This window comes from Theropithecus gelada, chromosome 20 (genome assembly GCF_003255815.1).
Source record: "Theropithecus gelada isolate Dixy chromosome 20, Tgel_1.0, whole genome shotgun sequence".
Taxonomy (NCBI): Eukaryota; Metazoa; Chordata; class Mammalia; order Primates; family Cercopithecidae; genus Theropithecus; species Theropithecus gelada.
In genome coordinates, this window is record NC_037688.1 from 25386560 (window position 1) to 25411741 (window position 25182).

General features: G+C 44.4%; 1 protein-coding gene across 3 annotated transcripts in view; it reads left to right on the plus strand.

The window, feature by feature from the left end:
• The window catches only part of CTCF (CCCTC-binding factor), an 82501-nt gene that overhangs the window by 32980 nt on the left and 24339 nt on the right, over positions 1 to 25182 (plus strand). For 2 of the 3 annotated variants that reach the window (XM_025370220.1, XM_025370221.1), the window contains exons 3-5: positions 18533 to 19322; positions 19657 to 19827; positions 24786 to 24919. In XM_025370220.1, the coding sequence (XP_025226005.1) occupies positions 18542 to 19322; positions 19657 to 19827; positions 24786 to 24919 (1086 nt within the window). In that variant the 5' untranslated portion in view covers positions 18533 to 18541. The remainder of the gene's footprint in view (positions 1 to 18532; positions 19323 to 19656; positions 19828 to 24785; positions 24920 to 25182) is intronic. The other variant, XM_025370222.1, reaches the window with a different exon arrangement.

A 25182-nucleotide genomic window follows, 5' to 3' on the forward strand; every position in this document is an offset into this window, starting at 1 on the left:
GGATCACTTGAGCTCAGGAGTTTGAGACCAGCCTGGCAACATGGTGAAACCCCATCTCTACTAAAAATACAAAAATTAGCCGGGCACAGTGGCATGCACCTGTAGCTCCAGCTACTCAGGAGGCTGAGGCAGGAGAATCGGTTGAACCCGGGAGGCTGCAGTGAGCCGAGTTGGCACCACTGCATTCCAGCCTGGGTGACAGAGTGAAACTCTGTCTGGAAAAAAAATTATATATATATGTGTAAATTTCAAATATAAATTTTATATCTATATATTTAATATATTTTAATATATATTTGGATATATATTTTATATTTTAATATGTTTTAAATATATATTTTATACATGTAAAGAAAGCTGCAAGGTATCTTCTGTTCTCTTAAAATTTTTTACAATTTCAGCTTTTACTTTAGATTCAGGGTACATGTCCAAGTTTTTTTGTGTACATGGGTATATTGTGTGATACTGAAGTTTGGGGGTACAGTTGTTCTCATCACCCAGGTAATGCGCATAGTACCCAATAATTAGTTTTTCAGCCCTTACCCTGTTTTCTCTCTCCCCCTCCTAGTCCCTAAGGTCTATTGTTATGTTTATGTCCATGTGTACCCAGTGTGTAGCTCCCACTTAAATGTGAGAACATGAGGTATTTGGTTTTCTGTTCTGCCTTAATTCGCTTAGGATAATGACCTCCGGCTGCATCTGTGTTGCTATAAAGGACATTATTTCATTCTTTTTTGTGGCTGTGCGTTCTCTGCCTTCTCATTATGTCTGAGGGTTGCTATCAATCTCTTGTTAGGCCATTTGTTAGGTGCCCTTCAGGTTGACTTTCAGAATTTCTGTGGCTTGTGAAAGTTCATGGGGTCTTAGAGCTGCTAATGTGTTTCTTACCAAGAGAATGCAGATAGACTTCTGATCTCTCCAGGAAATAAGTTGGGGATTTTAGCAATCAGTTGCCCCTTATAATGGATAGTAAGTAGTATATTAAAAAGTTGTGGGTTTAGTTATAAGATAGACTGCTGGAAATCATTCTTCTCTACTGTCTTATTGTCGGTACACATGGATTATTCCTAGTATAATAACCAGTCTACTTAACTGACTAAACTCTGCAGTGGTGAGTATAAAAGGTTATTTTGGGCCAAGCGCAGTGGCTCACGCCTGTAATCCCAGCACTTTGGGAGGCCGAGGCGGGCAGATCACGAGATCAGGAGATCGAGACCATCCTGGCTAACACGGTGAAACCCTGTCTCTACTAAAAATACAAAAAATTAGCCAGGCGTGGTGGCGGGCGCCTGTGGTCCCAGCTACTCAGGAGGCTGAGGCAGGAGAACGGTGTGAACCCGGGAGGCAGAGCTTGCAGTGAGCCGAGATCGCGCCACTGCACTCCACCCTGGGTGAGAGCGAGACTCCGTCTCAAAAACAAAAAAAAAAAGTTATTTTGGTTGTTTTCTTTTGGAAATTGTGTGACATATTTGCTATGTAGTCAATCATAGGTGATAAATTACTAAACCTTAATGTCTTCAAAAATTAATGTATTCAAAATTAGCCTCCATTTTTACAAGGCAGGATTTTAAAAAATCTAACCTGTAATTGTGTTTTTGGGAAGTTTTATTTTTCTGTATTAAGAAGTGACACAGGCTGAGCATGGTGGTTCATGCCTGTAATCCCAGCACTTTAGGGGGCCAAGGTGGAAGGATCACTTGAGCTTAGGAGACCAGCCTAGGCAATACAGTGAGATCCCATCTATGTAAAATAAAATGAGCCAAGTATGGTGGCATATGCCTGTAGTCCCAGCTACTTGAGAGGCTGAGGTGGGAGGATCACTTGAACCCAGGATGTCAATGCTGTAGTGAGCCATAATTGTGCCACTACACTCCAACGTGAGCAACAGGGTGGGACCCTGTCTCAAAAAAAAAAAAAAAAAAAAAAATAGGTGTAAGAATTGACACAGGCTAGGTGCAGTGGCTCATGCCTATGTTCCCAGCATTTTGTGGGGGCTGAGGTGGGAGGATCCCTTGAGCCCAGGGGTTCGAGAACAGCCTGGGCAACATAATGAAACTTGGTCTTTCAAAGTTGCTAAACTTTGCATCACTAAAAAAATAGTGATGCAAAGAGAGCAATAAAGGTAAATTGATATACTTAGGCTTTCACTTAGCATATAAACAGTGTTTTGTTTTTCCATGTTCCCTTCCTGCTCTTGTCCTGTGCAGGAACCATTTACATCTGTTTCACCTGACAAAGTCACTGATAATTCCTGTTTGTCTAACACTGTTTTGTATCCATTGCTATAGAGACTACAGAAATAAAAGGCATAGTTACTGCCCTTAAAAAGCTAATACTGGGGGGAAAAACACATAGAACATTATGCTACAGTTAAAACTTGTGGTCAGTTTGCACTGGTCAGGGTTGAGATGACTTTGATTTAGAAAGTAACTTGAGCTGGGAAGGGACAAGACAGCAGATACTGATACGGAAGATGCCCAGCAGGAAATAGTCAAAGGTGAGGTTGGGTGGGTGGAAGGGAATGGGAACAAATTGTACAGAGCTCTGGGAGCTAAGATGGAGAATTTGGACCTGATTCAGTAAGCATCACCAATCGTGAATTTTTTGAATTTTTGAGCCTCATTTCAGGGAAGTTTAATGTGGCATCAATATTCTGGACAGAACAAGACTGGCCAGCCTGCAAAGCTGTTCTGTCTCTTCCTACCACCCTCCCCCACCCTTCCTTTGACTGACCTCAAACTCCTGGGCCCAAGCCATCCTCCTGCCTCAGCTTCTCAAGTAGCTGGAACTATAGGTACAAACCACCATGCCAGGCTTGTTCTGTTTCTTTTTTACTCTTTCTCCTCCATTCCTGGATTTAGTCAGTCACCAGCTTCTGTCAACTGACTGATAATGCTACCTTCATCCTACAGAAATCCAGTACTTTATCAGAGAAGTCATTTTTGTGGGGAAAGTTTATCAAAGGTTCAGATAAGATTAGATTCTATGAATCTAATTAGAAATCTAAGCCGCCGAAAAAGCATATATTGTTGAGTTAACCATGTTGAATGGCTTCTTGGCTGGCCTATAAGTAGGCAGAGGATGAGAGTTGGCACCATGCATGTGTTGTTTCATTCGGTTTTTATGATAGCCTGTGAAATGGGTGCCATTTCCTTATTTTATAGAAAAGAAAACTGCAGCGAGAAGGTAGCATATGTCACTCCAGGTCACACTGCTAATTAGAAAAACCAGAATTGGGATGCACGTCTGACTCTTACCAGTTATTCCATTCTGCCTCTCCTGTCCGCCCTCCCTTTTTAAATATAGAACAAACATTTTCTCCATATTATGTATTACAATGCACTGTTTTTAATGTCTACGATTCACACTACCAATTACCTTCACTAGAATTGTGCTGGTTTCACTGCACCAAGGCCAACATTGGGGAATATCTTTCTTTTTTTCTTTTCCTTTTTTTTTTTTTTTTTTTGTTTTGAGACAGAGTCTTGCTCTGTCTCCCGGGCTGGAGTGCAGTGGCGTGATCTCGGCTCACTGCAAGCTCCGCCTCCCGGGTTTACGCCATTTTCCTGCCTCAGCCTCCCGAGTAGCTGAGACTACAGACACCCGCCACCTCGCCCGGCTAGTTTTTTTTTTTTTTTTTTGTATTTTTTAGTAGAGATGGGGTTTCACTGTGTTAGCCAGGATGGCCTCGATCTCCTGACCTCGTGGTCCGCCCGTCTCGGCCTCCCAAAGTGTTGGGATTACCGGCGTGAGCCACCGCACCTGGCCTTTTTTTTTTTTTTTTTTAGACAGAGTCTCTCTCTGTCGCCAGGCTGGAGTGCAGTGACACAGACTCGGCTCACTGCAACCTCCGCTTCCTGGGTTCAAGTGATTCTCCTGCCTCAGCCTCCCGAGTAGCTGGGACTATAGGTGCACGCCACCACGCCCAGCTAATGTTTGTATTTTTAGTAGAGACGGAGTTTCACCATCTTGGTCAGGATGGTCTCGATCTCCTGATCCACCCGCCTGGCCTCCCAAAGTGCTGGGATTACAGGCATGAGCCACCATGCCCAGTCTGGGAAATATCTTTCAAAACAGCCATAGCAGTTTAACAGAGGCAAATGCTGTCACATTATTTTAATTAGCATTTGTTTTACTATTAATGAGGTTTGGTTTTTTATTCATCTGCCATTTGTGTGTTTTCAGTCATCTATTTGTGTCCTTTGCCCAACTTTTTCTTTCAGTGTTCATCTTTTCATTGTAAATTTTACAGTTATATATGTGATAAAGAGTAGTTAATCCATTGTCATAGATATTGCAGATATTTTTTTCCTGATTGGCCATTTTCTTTTTAGTTTTTGTTCAGTATGTTTTTGTCATATATAATTTTATTTTTATTTTGTTTTATTTTCTTTTATTTAGAGACAGAGTCTCGCTCTGTCACCCAGGCTGGAATGCAGTGGCATGATCTCGGCTCACTGCAACCTCCACCTCCCTGGTTCAAGCAATTCCCCTGGCTCAGCCTCCCTGAGTAGCTGGAATTACAGGCACATGCTACCATACCTGGCTAATATTTTTGTATTTTTAGTAGAGATGGGGTTTCACTGTGTTGGCCAGACTGGTCTTGAACTCCTGACCTCAGGGAATCTGCCCACCTTGGCCTCCCAAAGTGCTGGGATTACAGGTGTGAACCACTGTGCCCGGCCTGGAATTTTTTTTTTTATTTTATGGTGCTTAAAATCTCCATCATTTCCTCTGATTTCTATTACTTATGTTTCTAAGCACAAAGCCTTCCTCATTTTTAGAAAGCTGTTCACCTTTTTCTTTTTTAAGTTTTGTGTGTGTTTTTGTTTGTTTTGTTTCATTTTGAGACAGGGTCTCACTCTGCCACCCAGGTTGGAGTACAGTGGCACAATCATGAGAGCCTCAGCCTCCCCAGGTTCAGGAGATCCTCCCACTTCAGCCTCCCGAGTAGCTGAGACCACAGGCGCACACCACCACGCCCAGCTGACTTTTTGTATTTTTAGTAGAGATGGAGTATCTCCATGTTTTCCAGGCCAGTCTCGAACTCCTGGGCTCAAGCCATCTGCCGGCCTTGGCCTCTCAGTGTTGCGATTACAGGCGTGAGTCTCCGTACCTTGCCACTAATGCTTTTTTTCTTCTCTGAGACAGAGTCTCGCTTGTGGCCCAGGCTGGAGTACGGTGGCACGATCTCGGCTCACTGCAACCTCCACCTGCTGGGTTCAAGCAATTCTCTGCCTCAGCCTCCTGAGTAGTTGGGATTACAGGCGCCCACCACTATGCCCGGTTATTTTCTGTATGTTTTAGTAGAGACAGGGTTTCACCATGTTGGCCAGGCTGGTCTTGAACTTCTGACCTTGTTATCCACCCACCTTGGCCTCCCAAAGTGCTGGAATTACTGGCGTGAGCCACCATGCCCAGCCCTGCCAATGCTACTTTATTTCGTACAACAGATATATTCCAAATGGATTAAAGATAACTCAGTTTTTTTCCAAATAGTTAACTGTTTTTCTGATACCTTTTATGTGGTATTTCTCTTTTCCCTAATGATTTAAAATGACAGCTTTTTATTTGCTAGGGTTTGTTTCTGGATTCTCTCTTCTATTTAAATTGTCTGCTTATAGTAGTAACAGTACCACATTATATGAATTATGTGGCTTTATGGATATAGATAATAGTGTCCCTACTTAGTGAGGTTTTTTAAATGCCTCCTGGAGTTTGGGCCTGGAGGGAAAGGGTTGTTTGCTTTTTGTTTTTGTTTTTCTTAGTTTTTTTTAGACCGTGTCTCATTTTATTGCCCAAGCCAGAGTGCAGAGGCATGATCACTACTTACTGTAGCCTTATCCTCCTGAGCTCAAGTGATCCTCCCAGCTTAGCCTCCAGGTAGCTGGGACTACAGGCATGCACCATCACACCTGACTAATTTTTTAAAGTTTTTGTAGAGATGGTGTCCTACTGTGTTGTCCAGGCTGTGCTCAAGCAATCCACTCTCCTCAGCCTCCCAAAGTCCTAGCAATCAGGCGTGAGCCACTGCACTTGGCCAATGGAAGCGTTTTATCATCTTCAGATAGACCCTGCATGTTTTCAGTTCACGTTATTCTTTTTCCTGTATCTTTTTATGTTTCTCTATGTTTTCCTGTATTTCAGTAGTTTCTATTTATTGAATGGATATGTATATACACTTTCAAGTTTATAGCCCATCTTGTTCCAGAAAGAACTTGAAGAAATATATTGGAAATACAGATAATAAATGATATAAATAAACCAGAAAATATAAATTATAATAGAAAATTATTATTACATAGTTTGAGAGGCAAAAAATTAATCAAGATGTAGCCAGCTAAAAAAATGGCAATATGATCCTGTTACATAGGTTTCACAATGAAAGAAAAAAAATTCCCTTGAAGAAAAGCTTTTCCAAGTATTTAACTCCCAGTGCAATTTCTCCCACATGTCCTTTAGTGTAAGCTAAGGCATGATGCCAAAGTGAAACTCGGTAAAAGCAATTCTGTAGGGGATAAGGCCATGTGGCCCAAGTATACCCAGCTTTCTGATGGTCTGGCATAATTCTGGGATAAAGCCTAGACTAGAATACTGAATTCCGCAGACAGGTCAAGTCAGATAAGGACAGAAAAGCCTCGGCGGATTTACCAATTAAAAGCCATTGCTGGCCTCAGAGCGGCTCCGTAGAGTATTGGGGAGCAGAAACCAAACTGGTGAGTGGAAAGTAAGTAAAGAATTAGAGACAGCAAGTGTAAAGTTGAGCGTGGTAGGAAAAAAGAGATGATAGATACTAAATCATGCAATGGGGTTGAGGGGAGTTTTACATGGGCAAGATTTAAGTAACATAGAGCTAGCTAAGAAGTAGCTGAAGCGGCCAAATGTGTGGCTCATGCCTGTAATCCCAGCACTTTGAGAGGCTGAGGCGGGCGGATCACGAGGTCAGGAGATCGAGACCAGCCTGGCTAACGTGGTGAAACCTCATCTCTACTAAAAATACAAAAAATTGGCTGGATGCGGTGGCTCACATCTGTAATCCCAGCACTTTGGGAGGCCAAGGTGAGTGGATCGTGAGGTCACAAGATTGAGACCATCCTGGCCAACATGGTGAAACCTCGTCTCTACTAAAAATACAAAAACTAGCTGGGCCTGGTGGCGTGCACCTGTAGTCCTAGCTACTCAGGAGGCTGAGGCAAGAGAATCGCTTGAACCTGGGAGGCAGAGGTTGCAGTGAGCCGAGGTTGCGCCGCTGCATTCCAGCCTGGGCGACAGAGCAAGACTCTGTCTCAAAAAAAAAAAAAGTGGCTGAAGCAAGAGAAGGAGGGGCTGATCCATGCTCCCCAAGGATACAGGCCTCTGGGGTCTCTGTGTTGGCACCTAGGCCCTTGCATCCTCACACTCACCAGTCAGTAGGGGCAGAGAAGCATTAAGATGCCAATTTTCCTTCCTTTTAGCCCCTCATCCCCTATTACCTGGATATTTCTTCCTCATTCTGGAGGAACCTCCTGTTTATCCTCAACACAGAAGTTGACCGAATAATAAAACTTTTTTATCTAAGCTTCACTTTTTCACCTAGATGATAGAGAAACACAATAAGGATCTGGTCTTAGGAGCTCCATTTTATGGTGATATCACAGTCTGGATGACTGACCCACCCACTTTACCAGGCTCATTTAGTTGGTTAGTGATGGATTGGGTATACTGGAGTTTCCGTGTATTCCCTGTCCAGTGCCATTGAGTTGAAGGTGACAGCCAACATTAATAGAGAGATCCTTTAGGCAGTGAAACTTGGATTGCAGATACGGATTGGAAAGACCTCTGTGTAGAAACAGTGGAAGTTAAAAGGCTAGTGCAAGGGCCGGCTACAGAGCCTTGGTGTACTCAGGGAGGCTGGTGAAAAGAGTGCTCAGAGACAAAGGAAGGGATCTAAGGGAGGAAAGAGGCTTATGAAGGAAGAAGATGAGTTTCATCTTGTCAGATACCAGAGAAACTGAGATTGAGGATGAAGGAAAGGTGTTTGGGTTGGCTTTGGTGGTTCTTGATGGATGGTACCTGTGGACCAAACGAAGGGGCCACAGAGGGCTAAGGAGGGAGTTGAGTCCTTTTTAATAAGGACAGATATTTAAATTTATTATTTTTTTGATTTATTTTATTTTTGAGGAACAGGGGGTCCCATGCCCAGGTTGGAGTTCAATGGTGTGATCTCAGCTCACTGCAACCTCTGCATCCTGGGCTGAAATGATCCTCCTGCTTCAGCTTCTCAAGTAGCTGGGGCTACAGGCATGCACCACCATGCCTGGCTATATTTTGTAGAGATGGTGTTTCACCACGTTGCCCAAGCTGGTCTCGAACTCCTGGACTTAAGGGATCTGCCCACCTCAGCCTCCCAAAGTCCTGGGATTATAGATGTGAGCCACCATGCCCAGCCTGGCTAATGTGTGTTTTTTTTTAATTTATTTTTAGAGTTAGAGTCTCCCTATGTTGCCCATGCTAGGCTTGAACTCCTGGGCTCAAGTCATCTACCTCAGCCTCCCAGTGTGCTGGGATTACAGGCTTGAGCCATCACACCTAGTCGTAAGAACAGATTTTTAAGCTAGGAGAGTAAAGCCATATATAGAAGTGTATATAAATTCTATATATGATATGATTTCATATATATATAAAATATGTACCTTTAATTGAACAGCTGAGAAAACAGCATCAGAATATTAGGTGATTTTTGGCCGGGCGCGGTGGCTCAAGCCTGTAATCCCAGCACTTTGGGAGGCCGAGACGGGCGAATCACGAGGTCAGGAGATCGAGGCCATCCTGGCTAACACAGTGAAACCCCGTCTCTACTAAAAAATACAAAAAACTAGCCGGGTGAGGTGGCGGGCACCTGTAGTCCCAGCTACTCGGGAGGCTGAGGCAGGAGAATGACGTGAACCCAGGAGGCGGAGGTTGCAGTGAACTGAGATCTGGCCACTGCACTCCAGCCTGGGTGACAGAGCGAGACGCCGTCTCAAAAAAAAAAAAAAAAAAAAGAATATTAGGTGATTTTCGTAATCTGGAGGAAAAAAATTGTGTCTTGTAAGTAAATTAAAACCGTTTTGAGTGATATAAACTTCTTTTTGGTGGTGGTATTGGTCCCCAAAAAAAGTTTTGACAAAACCTAGAAGGCATGGGCAACTCAAGCAAGGATAGAGCCGAAAAATATGTAGGAATTAGAGTGACTGGGTATGTTTTGTGCTAAGAGGAACTGAGTATTTGAAAGCAGTAAAGAAAGGGAGGAGATGGATTGGAGCTGCTAGTGTCGGGAGAGGCAACTAGAAGCACAGTCCCCAGGGAGTGGGGAGAGTGACCTGGTCCAGCCTATTGGTTACTTACTGATTCAGAGGAGAGACTCCCATCCTCTGGAAAGAAAGTAAAAGAAGTTAAGTAAAAAGAGGATCCACTGGTTGATGGGATGCACTGAGTTTTCTGGGGGTTTTTTTTTGGTTTTTTTTTGTTTTTTTTTGTTTTGAGACAGAGTCTCGCTCTGTCGCCCAGGTTGGAGTGCAGTGGCACAATCTCAGCTCACTGCAAGCTCCACCTCTTGGGTTCACGCCATTCTCCCACCTCAGCCTCCCCAGTAGCTGGGACTACAGGCACCTGCCACCACGCCTGGCTAATTTTGTTTTTGTATTTCCAGTAGAGACAGGGTTTCATCGTGTTAGCCAGGATGGTCTCGATCTTCTGACCTCGAGGATGGACTGAGATTTCTTTTTTTTTTTTTTTTTTTGAGACGGAGTCTCGTGCTGTGTCACCCAGGCTGGAGTGCAGTGGCGCGATCTCGGCTCACTGCAAGCTCCGCCTCCCAGGTTCACGCCATTCTCCTGTCTCAGCCTCCTGAATAGCTGGGCCTGTCGGCGCCTGCCACCACGCCTGGCTAATTTTTGTATTTTTAGTAGAGATGGGATTTCACCATGTTGGCCAGGCTGGTCTCGAACTCCTGACCTCAGGTGATCCGCCCACCTTGGCCTCCCAAAATGCTGGGATTACAGGCATGAGCCACCCTGCCAGGCCTGTTTAGAAGCCTGTAACATTTTAAGTTTTCAGATTAACACCAGAGACAAGATGGAATTTTTTTCCATCATCTTCAAGTTGTAGCATCAAATTGTATGCTACAAAATCCTGGAGACCCCAAAGATTGTTTTTCCTCCACCGATTTTATTATTGAGAATATTTAAATAGTCTGGGATTATGTAGTGACTCTGGCAGGGTCACCACATTTACATTGACAGCATCTGAATTTTTTGTACTTTGATACCTTTTCTGAGAATGTCACTCTGAAGTAAATTGGATTTTTGTCTGTTCCCTAGCTCCAGACATTTGGATTATCATTCCCTTTGCAGGAATACTAACTTTTGGGGCTTTTCAGGGACTGAAAAACTTCTCTTAAAAATTTTTTTTCTTAGGGCCAGGCAGGGTAGCTCATACCTTTAATCCCAGCACTTTGGGAGGCTGAGGCAGGCGGATCACCTGAGGTCAGGAGTTCGAGACCAGCCTCACAACATGGAGAAACCCCGTCTCTAATAAAAATACAAAACTAGCCAGGCATAGTGGCGCATGCCTGTAATCCCAGCTACTTGGGAGGCTGAGGCAGGAGAATCGCTTGAACCCAGGAGTCGGAGGTTGCATTGAGCCGAGATTGTGCCATTGCAGTCCAGCCTAGGCGACAAGAGTGAAACTTCGTCTCAAAAAGAAAAAAAAAAAAATCTTAATGGGGAAACAGTAATAGTATAATGTTAAATTGCAAAATCTAATTCTGTGGGTCAAGGGTGGGACCTGAAGGTCTGTGTTTCTAAGAAGCTCCAAGGTTATGCCAGTGCTGCTGGTCCTCAGACCATATTTTGAGTAACACAAGTACAAAGCTGTGCTGCCCAGTACAGAAGCCGCTAGCCTCATGTTGCTGTTGAGAATTTAGAGTTTTACTGGTTCAGATTAAGATATGCTGTAAATGTAAAATATAGCTGGGCATGATGGCACATACCTGTAATCCCAGCACCTTGGTAGTCTAAGATGGGACAATCACTTGAGACTGGGAGGTGAAGACCAGCCTGGGCAACATAGTAAGAGCTCACCTTTACAAAATTAAAAAAAAAAAAAAATTAGGCTGGGAGTGGTGGCTCACACCTGTAATCCCAGCACTTTGGGGGGCTGAGGCGGGCGGATCATGAGGTCAGGAGATCAAGACCATCCTGCCTAACATGGTGAAACCCCATCTCTACTAAAAATACAAAAACAAAATTAGGTGGGCGTGGTGGTGGGTTCCTGTAGTCCCAGCTATTCAGGAGGCTGAGGCAGGAGAATGACATGAACCCGGGAGGCAGAGCTTGCAGTGAGCTGAGATCACACCCCTGCACTCCAGCCTGAGCAACAGAGCAAGACTCCCTCTAAAAAAAAAAAAAAAAAAAAGTCCGGGCATGGTGGCTTATGCCCGTAATCCCAGCACTTTGGGAGGCCGAGGTGGGCAGAGCACGAGGTCAGGAGATCGAGACCATCCTGGCTAACAGAGTGAAACCCCGTCTCTACTGAAAGTACAAAAAATTAGCCAGGTGTGGTGTCAGGCGCCTGTAGTCCCACCTGCCCAGGAGGCTGAGGCAGGAGAATGGCGTGAACCTGGGAGGCAGAACTTACGGTGAGCCGAGATTGTGCCACTGCACTCCAGCGTTGGCAACAATGCAAGACTTTGTCTCAAAAAAATAAATAAATAAATTAGAGGCCAGGCATGGTGACTTATTCCTGTAATCCTAGCACTTTGGGAGGCTGAGGCGGGCAGATCACTCAAGCCCAGGAGTTCGAGACCAGTCTGCGTAACATGGTGAAACCCCACTTCTACTAAAAATACAAAAAAATTAGCCCGATGCTTGGCATGAACCCGCTGGAGGCTGAGGTGGGAAAATCACCTGAGCCCAGGAAGTCAAGGCTGCAGTGAGCTGTGACCATTCTGTTGCACTCCAGCCTGGGCAACAGAGGAAACCCCATCTCAAAAAAAAAAAGAAATTAGTTGAGTATGGTGGCATGAACTGTAGTCCTAGCTCCTCGGCTGACTGAGGCAGAAGGATCACTGGAGCCCAGGAATTGGAGGTTACAGTGAGTTGTGGTCCTGCCACTGCACTCCAGTCTGGGCAACAGAGCAAGTCTGTGTCTCAAATATAACAATTTTTTGTTTGTTGTTTTGGGGTTTTTTTGTTGTTGTTGTTTGTTTTTGAGATGGAGTCTCGCTCTGTCGCCAGGCTGGAATACAGTGGTGCGATCTCGGCTCACTGCAAGCTCCACCTTCTGGGTTCACACCATTCTCCTGCCTCAGCCTCCTGAGTAGCTGGGACTACAGGCGCCCAACACCACGCCCGGCTAATTTTTGTATTTTTCATGAAGACGGGGTTTCGCCGTGTTAGCCAGGATGGTCTCGATCTCCTGACCTCATGATCCACCTGCCTCGGCTTCCCAAAGTGCTGGGTTTACAGGCATGAGCCACCGCGCCCAGCCAACAATTTTTTAAATTGATTAAACCTTGAATTGATATTTTGGACCTACCAGGTTAAGCAAAATAGATTACTGAAATTAATTTCACCTGGATTTTTTTTTTTTTTTTTTTACTTTTTAATATGAATTTTTTTTTACTTAAAATTGCAGGTAATGTGGCTTATGTTTGTGGCTTGCATTATATTTCTATTGAATAGTGCCAGCATAGAGAATTTCTATGCTAAACGTAATCTGTCTGAACAGTACTGAGTATATAAAATTAATTATAGTTAAGGTCATGCTTAGTCTTTTACAATCAGAGGTATAAATGAGATCTTATAATAAAAATGCTAGCACTTTGCTCATTTTTAATTTATAGGCAAATTATAAAGCATTCTACAAATGTTCTTTGATCCCCACCTTCTGCAGTAACATTTTTTTATGTTTGTCCCCACTGTCATGAACAGCATAGTAAGAGGCCTTTGCATTGGATGTTGTATTTTTCTCTTGGTTGTTGAGAACAAGGGACTAATGAAAGAAAGAAGGTAGTGGCAGAATAAACCAACCTGGCAACTCAACAACCTCGGGAGTTTACTATGAGCCTTGTTTTTCTCTAGGCATATGGTGGGGTTTGCTGAATCTGTCCAAAAATGTATGTTGCTTCAAGCCTGGCTTTTGCCCTTAAAAATAGATCGTTTTGCCGGGCGCGGTGGCTCAAGCCTGTAATCCCAGCACTTTGGGAGGCCGAGACGGGCGGATCACGAGGTCAGGAGATCGAGACCATCCTGGCTAACACAGTGAAACCCCGTCTCTACTAAAAATACAAAAACTTAGCCGGGCGAGGTGGCGGGCGCCTGTAGTCCCAGCTACTCGGGAGGCTGAGGCAGGAGAATGGCGTGAACCCGGGAGGCGGAGCTTGCAGTGAGCTGAGATCCGGCCACTGCACTCCAGCCTGGGTGACAGAGCGAGACTCCGTCTCAAAAAAAAAAAAAAAAAAAGATCGTTTAGAGAAAATTTTAAGTGCTAAACTGTGTCTTTATTTTATCAGAAACACATTTGGAGCAAAGTAATGGCCACAAGAACCTCAGAAAACTTTGTTGTGCCAAAGATGAGCTGGTGTTGAGAGGAGTGGATGAGACGTAAAGTACAGAGTGAAAACAGGGAGATGACAGTGGGAACTGTGTCTGGATGAAAAGACAGCTTGACTGAAGGGGAAAGTGCTAGAGGGCAAGACATAAATCTGAATAGGTTATCATGGGGTCAGGTGAGCCTGAAGGGCTTTGTGAGCCAGAAGGGTGGTAAGTGCATCAAGCAGTTTTTGCAAAAATAGAGACACACTTTTTGAGGAAATTAAGTCCTGTTCTTTGTGAAATGAGTTAATCTTTACTTCTCTGCCTGGAAAGCGTAAGTGGTTTTCCTTTGCCAGCCATCTGAGGTATTTTGTTATTCAAGACTGTCCAAACTATGGGGGCAACCAGTACATCTTTCACCTGTCTTACAGCCCTCTCCTCTGTCCTGTGCTTTAAACCAGTTCTTTTTCTTACTCATAATTCCTACATGTATTTATTTTACCCAAAAATCCAGACCCTTCCCCTATAAAATACACCCTCTGCCCCCCACTGTCAAACTGTGCCTTTAAATGTCCTGCTCGTGTTTCAGGGTTCCATTCAAATTCCACGTTTATGAAGCATTTTTCTATCACACCTGGTTATGTTATCTTTCTCCAGACCTGCCTAGTTTTACCCTGAGCCATTGTACTACCTATTTCGTCCTTTATGTTAGACAGTAACTCCTAGAATGTAGGACCAGGCCTTGCCCGTCTCTCTGTAGTTCTTGTACTGCCTCGCAGGTGGTCCTGGCTTAAGGAGTCTTCTCTGACTGCTAACGTGGATATAATACAATGTTAAGGTGCCTAGACAGAGAATTAGAGGAAAGTGTCAAAGTGTCTCTAATAGAAGTAGCAAAAGCTTCGTTTGAACTGTATTCTTGGCCAAAAATACAAAACACTTTAATGTTTTTTTGTTGTTGTTGTTGTTGTTGTTTTGAGACACAGTTTTCACTCTTATTGCCCAGGCTCCAGGCTGGAGTGCAGTGGCACTCAGCTCATTGCAATCTCCGCCTCCAGGGTTCAAGCAATTCTCCTGCCTCACTCAGCCTTCCAAGTAGCTGGGATTAGAGGCACACCCCACCACACCCAGCTACACATTTTGTTTTATTTTATTTATTATTATTATTATTATTTTAATTTTTTTTTTTTTTTTTTTTTGAGACAGAGGCTCGCTGTTGCCCTGGGTGGAGGGAGTACAGCTCACTGCAACCTCCAGCTCCCAAGTTCAAGCAATTCTCCTGCCTCAGTCTCCCAAGTAGCTGGGATTACAGGTGTGAGCAACCACACCTGGCTAATTTTTGTATTTTTAATGGAAATGGGGTTTTACCGTGTTGGCCAGGCTTGTCTCGATCTCCTGACTTCAAGTGATCTGCCCGCCTTGGCCTCCCAAAATGCTGGGATTACAGGCGTGAGCCACCACGCCCGGCCCTTATTTTACTCTTGTTTAGGTGATGTCATTCAGAAGGTTTTTGTTTTTTGTTTCTGAGACCAAGTCTCGCTCTGTCACCCAGGCTGGAGTGCAGGGGCACGTTCTCAGCTCACTGCAACCGCCACCTCCAGGGTTGAAGCTCTTCTCGTGCCTCAGCCTCTGAAGTAGCTGGGATTACAGGTGCACACTGCGCCGCCTGGCTAATTTTTGTATTTTTAGTAGAGATGGGGTTTTGCCATGTTAGCCAGACTGGTTCTGAACTCCTGGCCTCAACTGATCCACCAGCGTTGGCCTCCCAAAGTGCTGGGATTACAGGTGTAAGCCACCGTGCCCGGCCCATTCACAAGATTTAAGAGCCAAAAACTATGAATTGGCCGATTTGTTTTCTGCTTTCTATTATATTTTCAATTTGGTTAGCATTTATTGAGTAGTTACCAGCCTGGGCACAGTGCTAAAGAGTAACAATCATGGCCGGGCATGGTGGCTCACACCTCTAATCCCAGCACTTTTGGAGGCCGAGGCAGGCAGATCACAAGGTCAGAAGTTCAAGACCAGCCTGGCCAACATAGTGAAACCCCATCTCTGCTAAAAATACAAAAAATTAGCCAGGTGTGGTGGTGGGCACCTGTAATCCCAGCTACTCAGGAGGCTGAGGCAGGAGAATCACTTAAACCTGGCAGGCGGAGGTTGCAGTGAGCCGAGATCATGCCATTGTCCAGCCCAGGCAACAGTACGAGACTGACTCAAAAAAAAAAAAAAACCAAAATAGTAAAAATCGGCTGGGCGCAGTGGCTCACGCCTGTAATCCCAGCACTTTGGGAGGCCGAGGCAGGTGGATCACGAGGTCAGGAGATCGAGACCACCCTGGCTAACACGGTGAAACTCCATCTCTACTAAAAATACAAAAAAAATTAGCCGGGCGTGGTGGCGGGTGCCTGTAGTCCCAGCTACTTGGGAGGCTGAGGCAAGAGAATGGCGTGAACCCGGGAGGTAGAGCTTGCAGTAAACTGAGATCGCGCCACTGCACTCCAGCCTGGGCGACAGAGCAAGACTCCGTCTCAAAAACAAAAATAGTGAAAACCACTTGTTGGCCAGGCCCCGTGGCTCACGCCTGTAATCCCAGCACTTTGGGAGGCCTATGCAGGCAGATCACGAGGTCAGGAGATCGAGAGCATCCTGGCTAACAGTGAAACCCCATCTGTACTAAAAATACAAAAAATTAGCCAGGCGTGGTGGCAGGCACCTGTAGTCCCAGCTACTCAGAAGGCTGAGGCAGGAGAATGGCGTGAACCCGGGAAGCAGAGCTTGCAGTGAGCAGAGATCTCACCACTGCACTCCAGCCTGGGCGACACAGTAAGACTCCATCTCAGAAAAAAAAAAAAAAAGCCCCACTTGTTAGATGTGGATCTTATCCTCAGGGAATTCATGATTCATTGTTGGGAGAGAAGTGAATGTCAAGTTGATGGTATGACATGGGCAGTTTTGTGTGGTGTCTACAAACAGGGCCATTGCAGTCTAGATCTAAGTTCTGAGTTTAGCTTCAAAAAACAAGGTCAAAAAACTTTGACAGGGTGGGGAAAATGGGGAATTGCTGTTCAGTGGGTATAAAATTTCAGTTATGCAAGATGAATAAGTTCTAGAGATCTGCTGCACAACATAGTTCCTATATTAATCATATGGTATTATGCACTTTGAATTATGTTGAGGATGGATCTCATGATAAATGTTATCACCAAAAACAAAAATACAAGGAAATTTTGGAGGTATGTTTAGTGCTTTTTTTTTTTTTTTTTTTTTTGAGACGGAGTTTCGCTTGTTACCCAGGCTGCAGTACAGTGACGCAATCTCAGCTCACTGCAACCTCCACCTCCCGGGTTCAAGCGATTCTCCTGCCTCAGCCTCCCAAGTAGCCAGGATTACAGGTATGTGCCATCAAACCCGGCTAATAAGGACGGGGTTTCTTCATGTTGGTCAGGCTGGTCTCGAACTCCTGACCTCAGGTGATCTGCTCACCTTGGCCTCCCAAAGTCCTGGGATTATAGGCGTGAGCCATGATGCCCTTAATATAGCTACCTCAATAAAGCTTTTTACAAAACATTGGCAGGCCCGGGCAGAGTGACTCGCTCACACGTATAATCCCAGCATTTTGGGAGGCTTAGGTGGGAGGATTGCTTGAGCCCAGTTCAAGGCCAGTCTGGAAACATGGCAAGACCCCATCATTGCAGAAAATTAAGCTAATTCATATATGCATCATCTCACATCCTTGCCATTTTTTGTGATGAGAACACTTAAAAATCTGCTCTCAGTTATTTTCAGGTGTACATTATTAAGTATAATAGTCACGTTGTACAATAGATCTCTTGAACTTATTCCCACTAACTGAAATTTTATGTCCTTTGACCAATGTCTTCCCCACTACATGTGTAAGATTTAAATTAGTTTTGTTAGTAATTCTTTAATATCATCAGATATCCAGAGTTGAAATTTCTAATTGTGTTGTGTCACATCTTTCTTTTTTTTTTTTTTTTTGAGACAGAGTCTCGCTCTGTTGCCCAGGCTGGAGTGCAGTGGCGGGATCTCTGCTCACTGCAAGCTCTGACCCCGGGTTCACGCCATTCTCCTGCCTCAGCCTCCCGAGTAGCTGGGACTACAGGCGCCTGCCATCATGCTTGGCTAATTGTTTTTGTATTTTTAGTAGAGGCGGGGTTTCACCGTGTTAGCCAGGATGGTCTTGATCTCCTGACCTCATGATCCACCCGCCTCGGCCTCCCAAAGTGCTGGGATTATAGGCGTGAGCCACCGCGCCTGGCCTGTGTCACATCTTTTTCATCATTTATTGGTTTGAATCAGGATCCAAAGAAGATTCATGCATTGTGATTGATTACTGGTCTCTTAAGACTCTTCATATCAGAGTTTCTCAACCTCAGTGCTCTTGACATCTTGGGCCTGATAATTCTTTGTGGTGGAGGACTGACCTGTGCCTTGGAGGATGTTTAATAGCATCTCTAGCTTCCACCCACTAGATACCAGTAGCACATCCCAGCCCAGTAGTGACAACCAAAAATGTCTTAGACAAATGTTCCTAGAGGCAGAGTCACCCCAGGCTGAGCACCACTGATCTACTGGTTCTCCCTCCAGTCTTCTCTTTATTCTTCTGGTTATCTATTTGCAGAAGAACCTGAGTATAATCTTGCAGTGTTTCCCTCAGTATGGATTTCACTGATTTAATCCCTGTAGTGTAATTTAACATCTTCAGTCACCAATTTCCTGTTAATTGGGTTTGATCTAGAGACTTGATTGGTTTCGGAGTTTTTGGGTTTGACAAGATTGCATTATAGGTGTGGTTTTTTCTTTCATCAAGAGGCACATAATGTCTGTTGTGTCTTTTTTAAATATTAACAACCATTGATGCCTAATTCATTCACCACAGGGTCTTTTTGTTTTAAAATGTATGTTTTTATTTAGGCTGCTTTGCTTTAAATAACAATCTGTGTTCTCCCTTAATAAAGGCAGGGGAAATGGAAGGTGAGGCGGTCGAAGCCATTGTGGAGGAGTCCGAAACTTTTATTAAAGGAAAGGAGAGAAAGACTTACCAGAGACGCCGGGAAGGGGGCCAGGAAGAAGATGCCTGCCACTTACCCCAGAACCAGACGGATGGGGGTGAGGTGGTCCAGGATGTCAACAGCAGTGTACAGATGGTAATGATGGAACAGCTGGACCCCACCCTTCTTCAGATGAAGACTGAAGTAATGGAGGGCACAGTGGCTCCAGAAGCAGAGGCTGCTGTGGACGATACCCAGATTATAACTTTACAAGTTGTAAATATGGAGGAACAGCCCATAAACATAGGAGAGCTTCAGCTTGTTCAAGTACCTGTTCCTGTGACTGTACCTGTTGCTACCACTTCCGTAGAAGAACTTCAGGGGGCTTATGAAAATGAAGTGTCTAAAGAGGGCCTTGCGGAAAGTGAACCCATGATATGCCACACCCTACCCTTGCCTGAAGGGTTTCAGGTGGTTAAAGTGGGGGCCAATGGAGAGGTGGAGACACTAGAACAAGGGGAACTTCCACCCCAGGAAGATCCTAGTTGGCAAAAAGACCCAGACTATCAGCCACCAGCCAAAAAAACAAAGAAAACCAAAAAGAGCAAACTGCGTTATACAGAGGAGGGCAAAGATGTAGATGTGTCTGTCTACGATTTTGAGGAAGAACAGCAGGAGGGTCTGCTATCAGAGGTTAATGCAGAGAAAGTGGTTGGTAATATGAAGCCTCCAAAGCCAACAAAAATTAAAAAGAAAGGTAAAACAAGTTTATCCATAGTGGTTTCATAAAACCATTTTGGGATGAGCACACAACACAGTGCCTATGCAAGTTGTTTTATATTAACTGTATTTGTAAAAGGTCGTTATGTGGGTACAGTTCTTTAAAACCAGTCTAAAGTATGTTTTTTTACAGATCAAATGCTCTGTTTTTAATCCCAAAGAAGAAGTAAATGTATCAATGATATGAGATAATTATGACTTATATTGGGTTTTGTTATTAAAAGCTAATAAAATATATTTGTAGAAATTTAAGATTAGGATTAATCTTAACACTTTGAAACTCTGCAGCAAGTGTTTTATTTTGCACATAGGTGTAAAGAAGACATTCCAGTGTGAGCTTTGCAGTTACACGTGTCCACGGCGTTCAAATTTGGATCGTCACATGAAAAGCCACACTGATGAGAGACCACACAAGTGCCATCTCTGTGGCAGGGCATTCAGAACAGTCACCCTCCTGAGGAATCACCTTAACACACACACAGGTGCTGGATAAGAATGTTGGGGGCTACAACAGCAAATGCTCAGACTTGGCTTTTTAGTATTCATTCAAGCTCACTCCAGTGGGAATTTAAAGGAAGTTTTTATTATTTCTTATGATGCCCTTTTTGTAATCATGATTTTATTGTAAGCACTTGGATTTAGTTATTATAGACAAATGTAAAGAAAATTTAATGAAAAATAACAACACCCTGTCTCTTAAAAAAAAAAAAGAGTCTCTGGCAATAGATGCCTGGTACTCTGAGGAAGAACATTAGAAATAGAAGTGAAATCCCAGTGAAACCCCATCTCTACTAAAAATACAAAAAATTAGCTGGGTGTGGTGGCGGGTGCCTGTAGTCCCAGCTACTCGGGAGGCTGAGGCAGGAGAATGGCGTGAACCCGGGAGGTGGAGCTTGCAGTGAGCCGAGATATCCCGCCACTGCACTCCAGCCTGGGCGACTGTGAGTCTCCATCCAAAAAAAAAAAAAAAAAACAACAAATGGAAGTGAAATCCTACCTTTATTTACAAAAAAAAAAACAAAACAAAAAAAGGCTGGGCAGAGTGACTCATGCCTGTAATCCTAGGACTTTGGGAGGCTGAGGTGGGCAGATCACTTGAGATTAGAAGTTGGAGACCAGCCTGGCCAACATGACAAAACCCCATGCATCTCTACTAGCATACATAAATTAGCTAGGTGTGGTGGCGGGTGCCTGTAATCCCAGCTACTCAGGAGGCTCAGGCAGGAGAATCGCTTGAAACCTGGGAGGCAGATGTTGCAGTGAGCTGAGACAGCGCTACTGCACTCCAGCCTGGGTGACAGTGAGACTCTGTCTCAAAAACACACCATACCATTTTTTGTTTCTGGTTGTTTCAGGATAAGTAATTCATAATTTCAGAATGGAAAAGTTAAGGCACCGTTCTTGATAATTCAAACATTTATTTGAGCACCCTACTTACTTTAGTGTTCAGATATTCTGATATTAGCTTCATGTTGGCTATGGCCAGGTTCCATGAGGTCTAAAGTAGAGGGACTGTATGCACTAAACCTCTCTTTAAGCTCTCCTGGGCTGTTTGTTATTCCAGTGTAGGAACTTAGTTGCAAGTCTTCTCACATGGTTTTTCATGCAGAATAACTTTCTTCTGTCCATATTCTGTACTTCATTTCATATGACAACTCTTGTTTTTGTTTTTCAGGCTTCTAAAAATTTCTAATGACAACTCTTGTTTTAGATTTGTTTGTGCTGGTTGTCAGATGACCATGATCAAGTGGGTGTTAATCATAAACAGTATGCTGTACATTGGCACATTCTTCACTAATATGACTGACTTTTAAACATCTCTATAATTTCTACTCAGACACTTGATAATATGTTTTATTTGATACTTTGAAGACACTAGGATGGGGCAGATGACTACGTAAAAGTAACTGGGTAATCCCAGCACTTTGGAAATCCGATGGGAGGTAGATCACTTGAGGCCAGGAGGTCTAGACCAGCCTGGCCAACATGGCAAAACTGCCTCTGTACTCAAAATACAAAAAATCAGCTGGGTGTGGTGGCACACGCCAGTAAACCTAGCTACTTGGGTGGTTGAGGCAGGAGAATCACTTGAATGCGGGACATAGAGGTTGCAGTAAGCCGAGATTGTGCCACTGCACCCCAACCTAGGTGACAGAGCAAGACTCTGTCTCACCAAAATCAATAAATAAATGGCCCCATGACAGGACTTCCCAGGATGGGTGTGCCTTGATGTGGGCATTCTCTATCTAGTCTTCAGCTTTGAAAGTAAGAGGTGCAGTCTGGTTACTCAGCAGATTTGGCAGGACTAATTCATATCAACAAAACCCGCAAGAGCAGACAGGTGCCTACACAAGAGTATCAGTTTATGGCGAAGAGTATACCTTTTCATGTTCCAGATGCAGTTGCATTGTATTCTAGGGGGCGCCATTGCCTTTGTTATGATGCTGTAGCAGCCAGGCACCATAGCTCTTGCCTGTAATCCCAGCACTTTGGGAGGCCGAGGTGGGTGGATCACCTGAGGTCAGGAGTTCAAGACCAGCCTGGCCAACATGGCGAAACCCTGTCTCTACTAAAAATATAAAAAATTTAGCTGGGTGTGGTGGCGCATGCCTGTAGTCCCAGCTACTTGGAAGACTGAGGCAGGAGAATTGCTTAAATCCAGGAAGCAGAAATTGCAGTGAGTGGAGATCACATCATTGCACTCCAGCCCAGGTGACAGAGTGAGACTCTGTCTCAAAAAAAAAAAAAAGATGCTGTAGCAGTTGAAAGCTAACTTGGTAAGGATGAGCCTTGATGGCTGGGCATGGTGGCTCACACCTTTAATCCCCGCACCTGGGGAGGCCGAGGCTGGTGGATCACTTGAGGTCAGGAGTAAATCCTGTCTCGACTAAAAATACAAAAATTAGCCAGGTGGCTGGGTGTGGTGGCTTATGCCTGTAATCCCAGCACTTTGGGAGGCCAAGGCAGGCGGATCACCTGAGGTCGGGAGTTCAAGACCAGCCTGACCAACATGGGGAAACCCCATCTCTACTAAAAATACAAAATTAGCTGGGCATGGTGGCACATGCCTGTAATTCTAGCTACTCGGGAGGCTGAGGCAGGAGAATCGCTTGAACCTGGGAGGTGGAGGTTGCAGTGAGCTGAGATCATGCCATTGCACTCCATCCTGGGCAACAAGAGCAAAACTCGGTCTCAGAAAAAAAAGCCGGGCATGGTGGCTTACGCCTGTAATCCCAGCACTTTGGGAGGCCGAGACAGGCAGATCACAAGGTCAGGAGATCGAGACCGTCCTGGCCACCATGGTGAAACCCCGTCTCTACTAAAAATCCAAAAAAAAAAAAAAAAGCCAGGTGTGGTGGCACGTATCTGTAGTCCCAGCTACTGAGGAGGCTGAGGCAAGAGAATTGCTTCAACCTGGAAGGTAGAGGTTGCGGTGAGCCAAAATCATGCTACTGCACTACAACCGAGGCGACAGAGCAAGAGACTCCATCTCACAAAAAGAAAAAAAGAGGATGGGCCTTGAGTGAAGGAATGTAGGTGGTCATGTGGCGCAGCCTAATGGAAATCCCTGCTCTACAGCAGTGTCCACTTCTTTGCTAATTGCCATGCTTATGTCTGCCAGGGGCAGGCCTCTTTCTCCCCTGGATAGTACTAGGTAAACACCAGCATTTATTTTTTAGCTTACTTTTTTCTAAAAGAAGACCAGGCATGGTGGCTCACACCTGTAATCTCAGCAATTTGTGAGACCGAGGCTGGAGGATTGCTTGAGCCCAGAAGTTTGAGACAAGCCTGGGCAACGTGGCAAGACTCCATCTCTACAAAATAGAAAAAATTAGCCAGGCATGGTGGTGCAAGCCTGTGGTCTCAGCTACTGGAGAGGCTGAAGTAGGAGGATCACTTGAGCCTGGGAAGTCAAGGCTACAGTGAGCCTTGATCCTATCACTGCACTCCTGCTGGGCAACAGAGGAAGACCCTGGCTCAAAAACAAGGAAAAGAAAATTGGATGCCACTTTTCTTCTCTTGTTAATTGTTTTACTTCTCATCCATACACCATACTCTACACTTTTCACAGGAAGAAGTCTGTGCTTTACCGTTAGATCCATGGTGGTTCTAAAGAATCAAATTGAATGAACAAATGAACATTCCTTGGAATTGCTTACTTTTTATTATACTCCAGTCACTCTTCCTCTCCACCATTCTCTTCATTCTCTAAGAGAATCATTTCTGCAGATGGCTGGTTCTATTCATTACATTGTGGCTCTTCCTAATTGTATTCTCAAAGGCGGCCTTCTTTTGGTTTTAGTGTTTGGTATTACCTTGCTGTCACCCCTTAGCTGCTGCCCACAATTACAGATGGTCACTAGTCTGTGAAACTGGCATTGCATTTTGCTATCAGTTTTGTCTCTAGGATTCCTTCAGTGAAAGACAAGAAATGTAGAGAGTATATTATTCATAAATGTTTTATATTGGATGAATTGACATTCAGAATGATCACAGCATATTAGACAAGGGTGCTTGAAAATCATTTGTTTAAATCACATAAAAGGCAATACTATGTAAAGCCTGTGATAAGCCTGTGAAATTCCTTATCAAGAGAGACAAATATAGAAAACAAGCTATATGCTTGTGGTTTTTTGTTTTTGTTTTTGTTTTTGTTTTGAGGCAGAGTTCGCTCTGTCGCCCAGGCTGGAGTGCAGTGGCGCAATCTCGGCTCACTGCAAGCTCCGCCTCCTGGGTTTACGCCATTCTCCTGCCTCAGCCTCCCCAGTAGCTGGGACTACAGGCGCCTGCCACCATGCCCGGTTAATTTTTTGTATTTTTAGTAGAGACAGGGTTTCACCGGGTTAGCCAGGATGGTCTCAGTCTCCTGACCTCGTGATCCGCCCGCCTCGGCCTCCCAAAGTGCTGGGATTACAGGCATGAGCCACCACGACCGGCCATGCTTGTGTTTTTAAAAGAAAGTTTCAGAATATGGACAGCCCAATGGCCCTATATTTATAGTCATAATACAGCGAGATTTGAGAGACGGGATCTTGCCATGTTGCCTAGGCTGGTCTCAAACTCTTAGCCTCCCAGAGTTCTGGGATTAGATGCCTGAGCCACCAAGACCAGTCTCTATTAACTTTTAATCCATAATGACCAGGATATTCACAAAATAGGAATAAGAAGGTTTTTATGATGTTAAAAGGCAGCAGATTCAGATGGGTAATTAAGAGAAACTAAATGTTTGGCATGTGTTACAATATCCCGGCGTTAGTATTATAAATCCATCCAGGCCCTCCCATAGTTTTTGGAGCTCACTTTTGGATCTACTTACAAGCTACTGCAATTGATGGGATGACTAGGGTTCAGTCTCACAGCAGTTCTATGCCACACATTGATATCTGTCATTAACTGTGCCCTTGATCTTGCTCTTCCTGTTATTCCATCCTTTCTCTAGGTACTCGTCCTCACAAGTGCCCAGACTGCGACATGGCCTTTGTGACCAGTGGAGAATTGGTTCGGCATCGTCGTTACAAACACACCCACGAGAAGCCATTCAAGTGTTCCATGTGCGATTACGCCAGTGTAGAAGTGAGTGTTCAGCTTTTTGTTGGTATCTGTCTTAGGCAGGCCGTGATGTATTTCTGTACAAAGCTATAACTACCCAAACTGACTTAAGATGAGGTAGAAAAATGTTAGTAAATTATTGGCTGCGTGCAGTGACTCAAGCCTGTAATCCCAACACTTTGGGAGGTTGAGGCTGGTGGATCACAAGGTCAGGAGATGAGACCATTCCGGCTATCACAGTGAAACCCCGTCTCTACTAAAAATACAAAAAAAATTAGCCAGGTGTG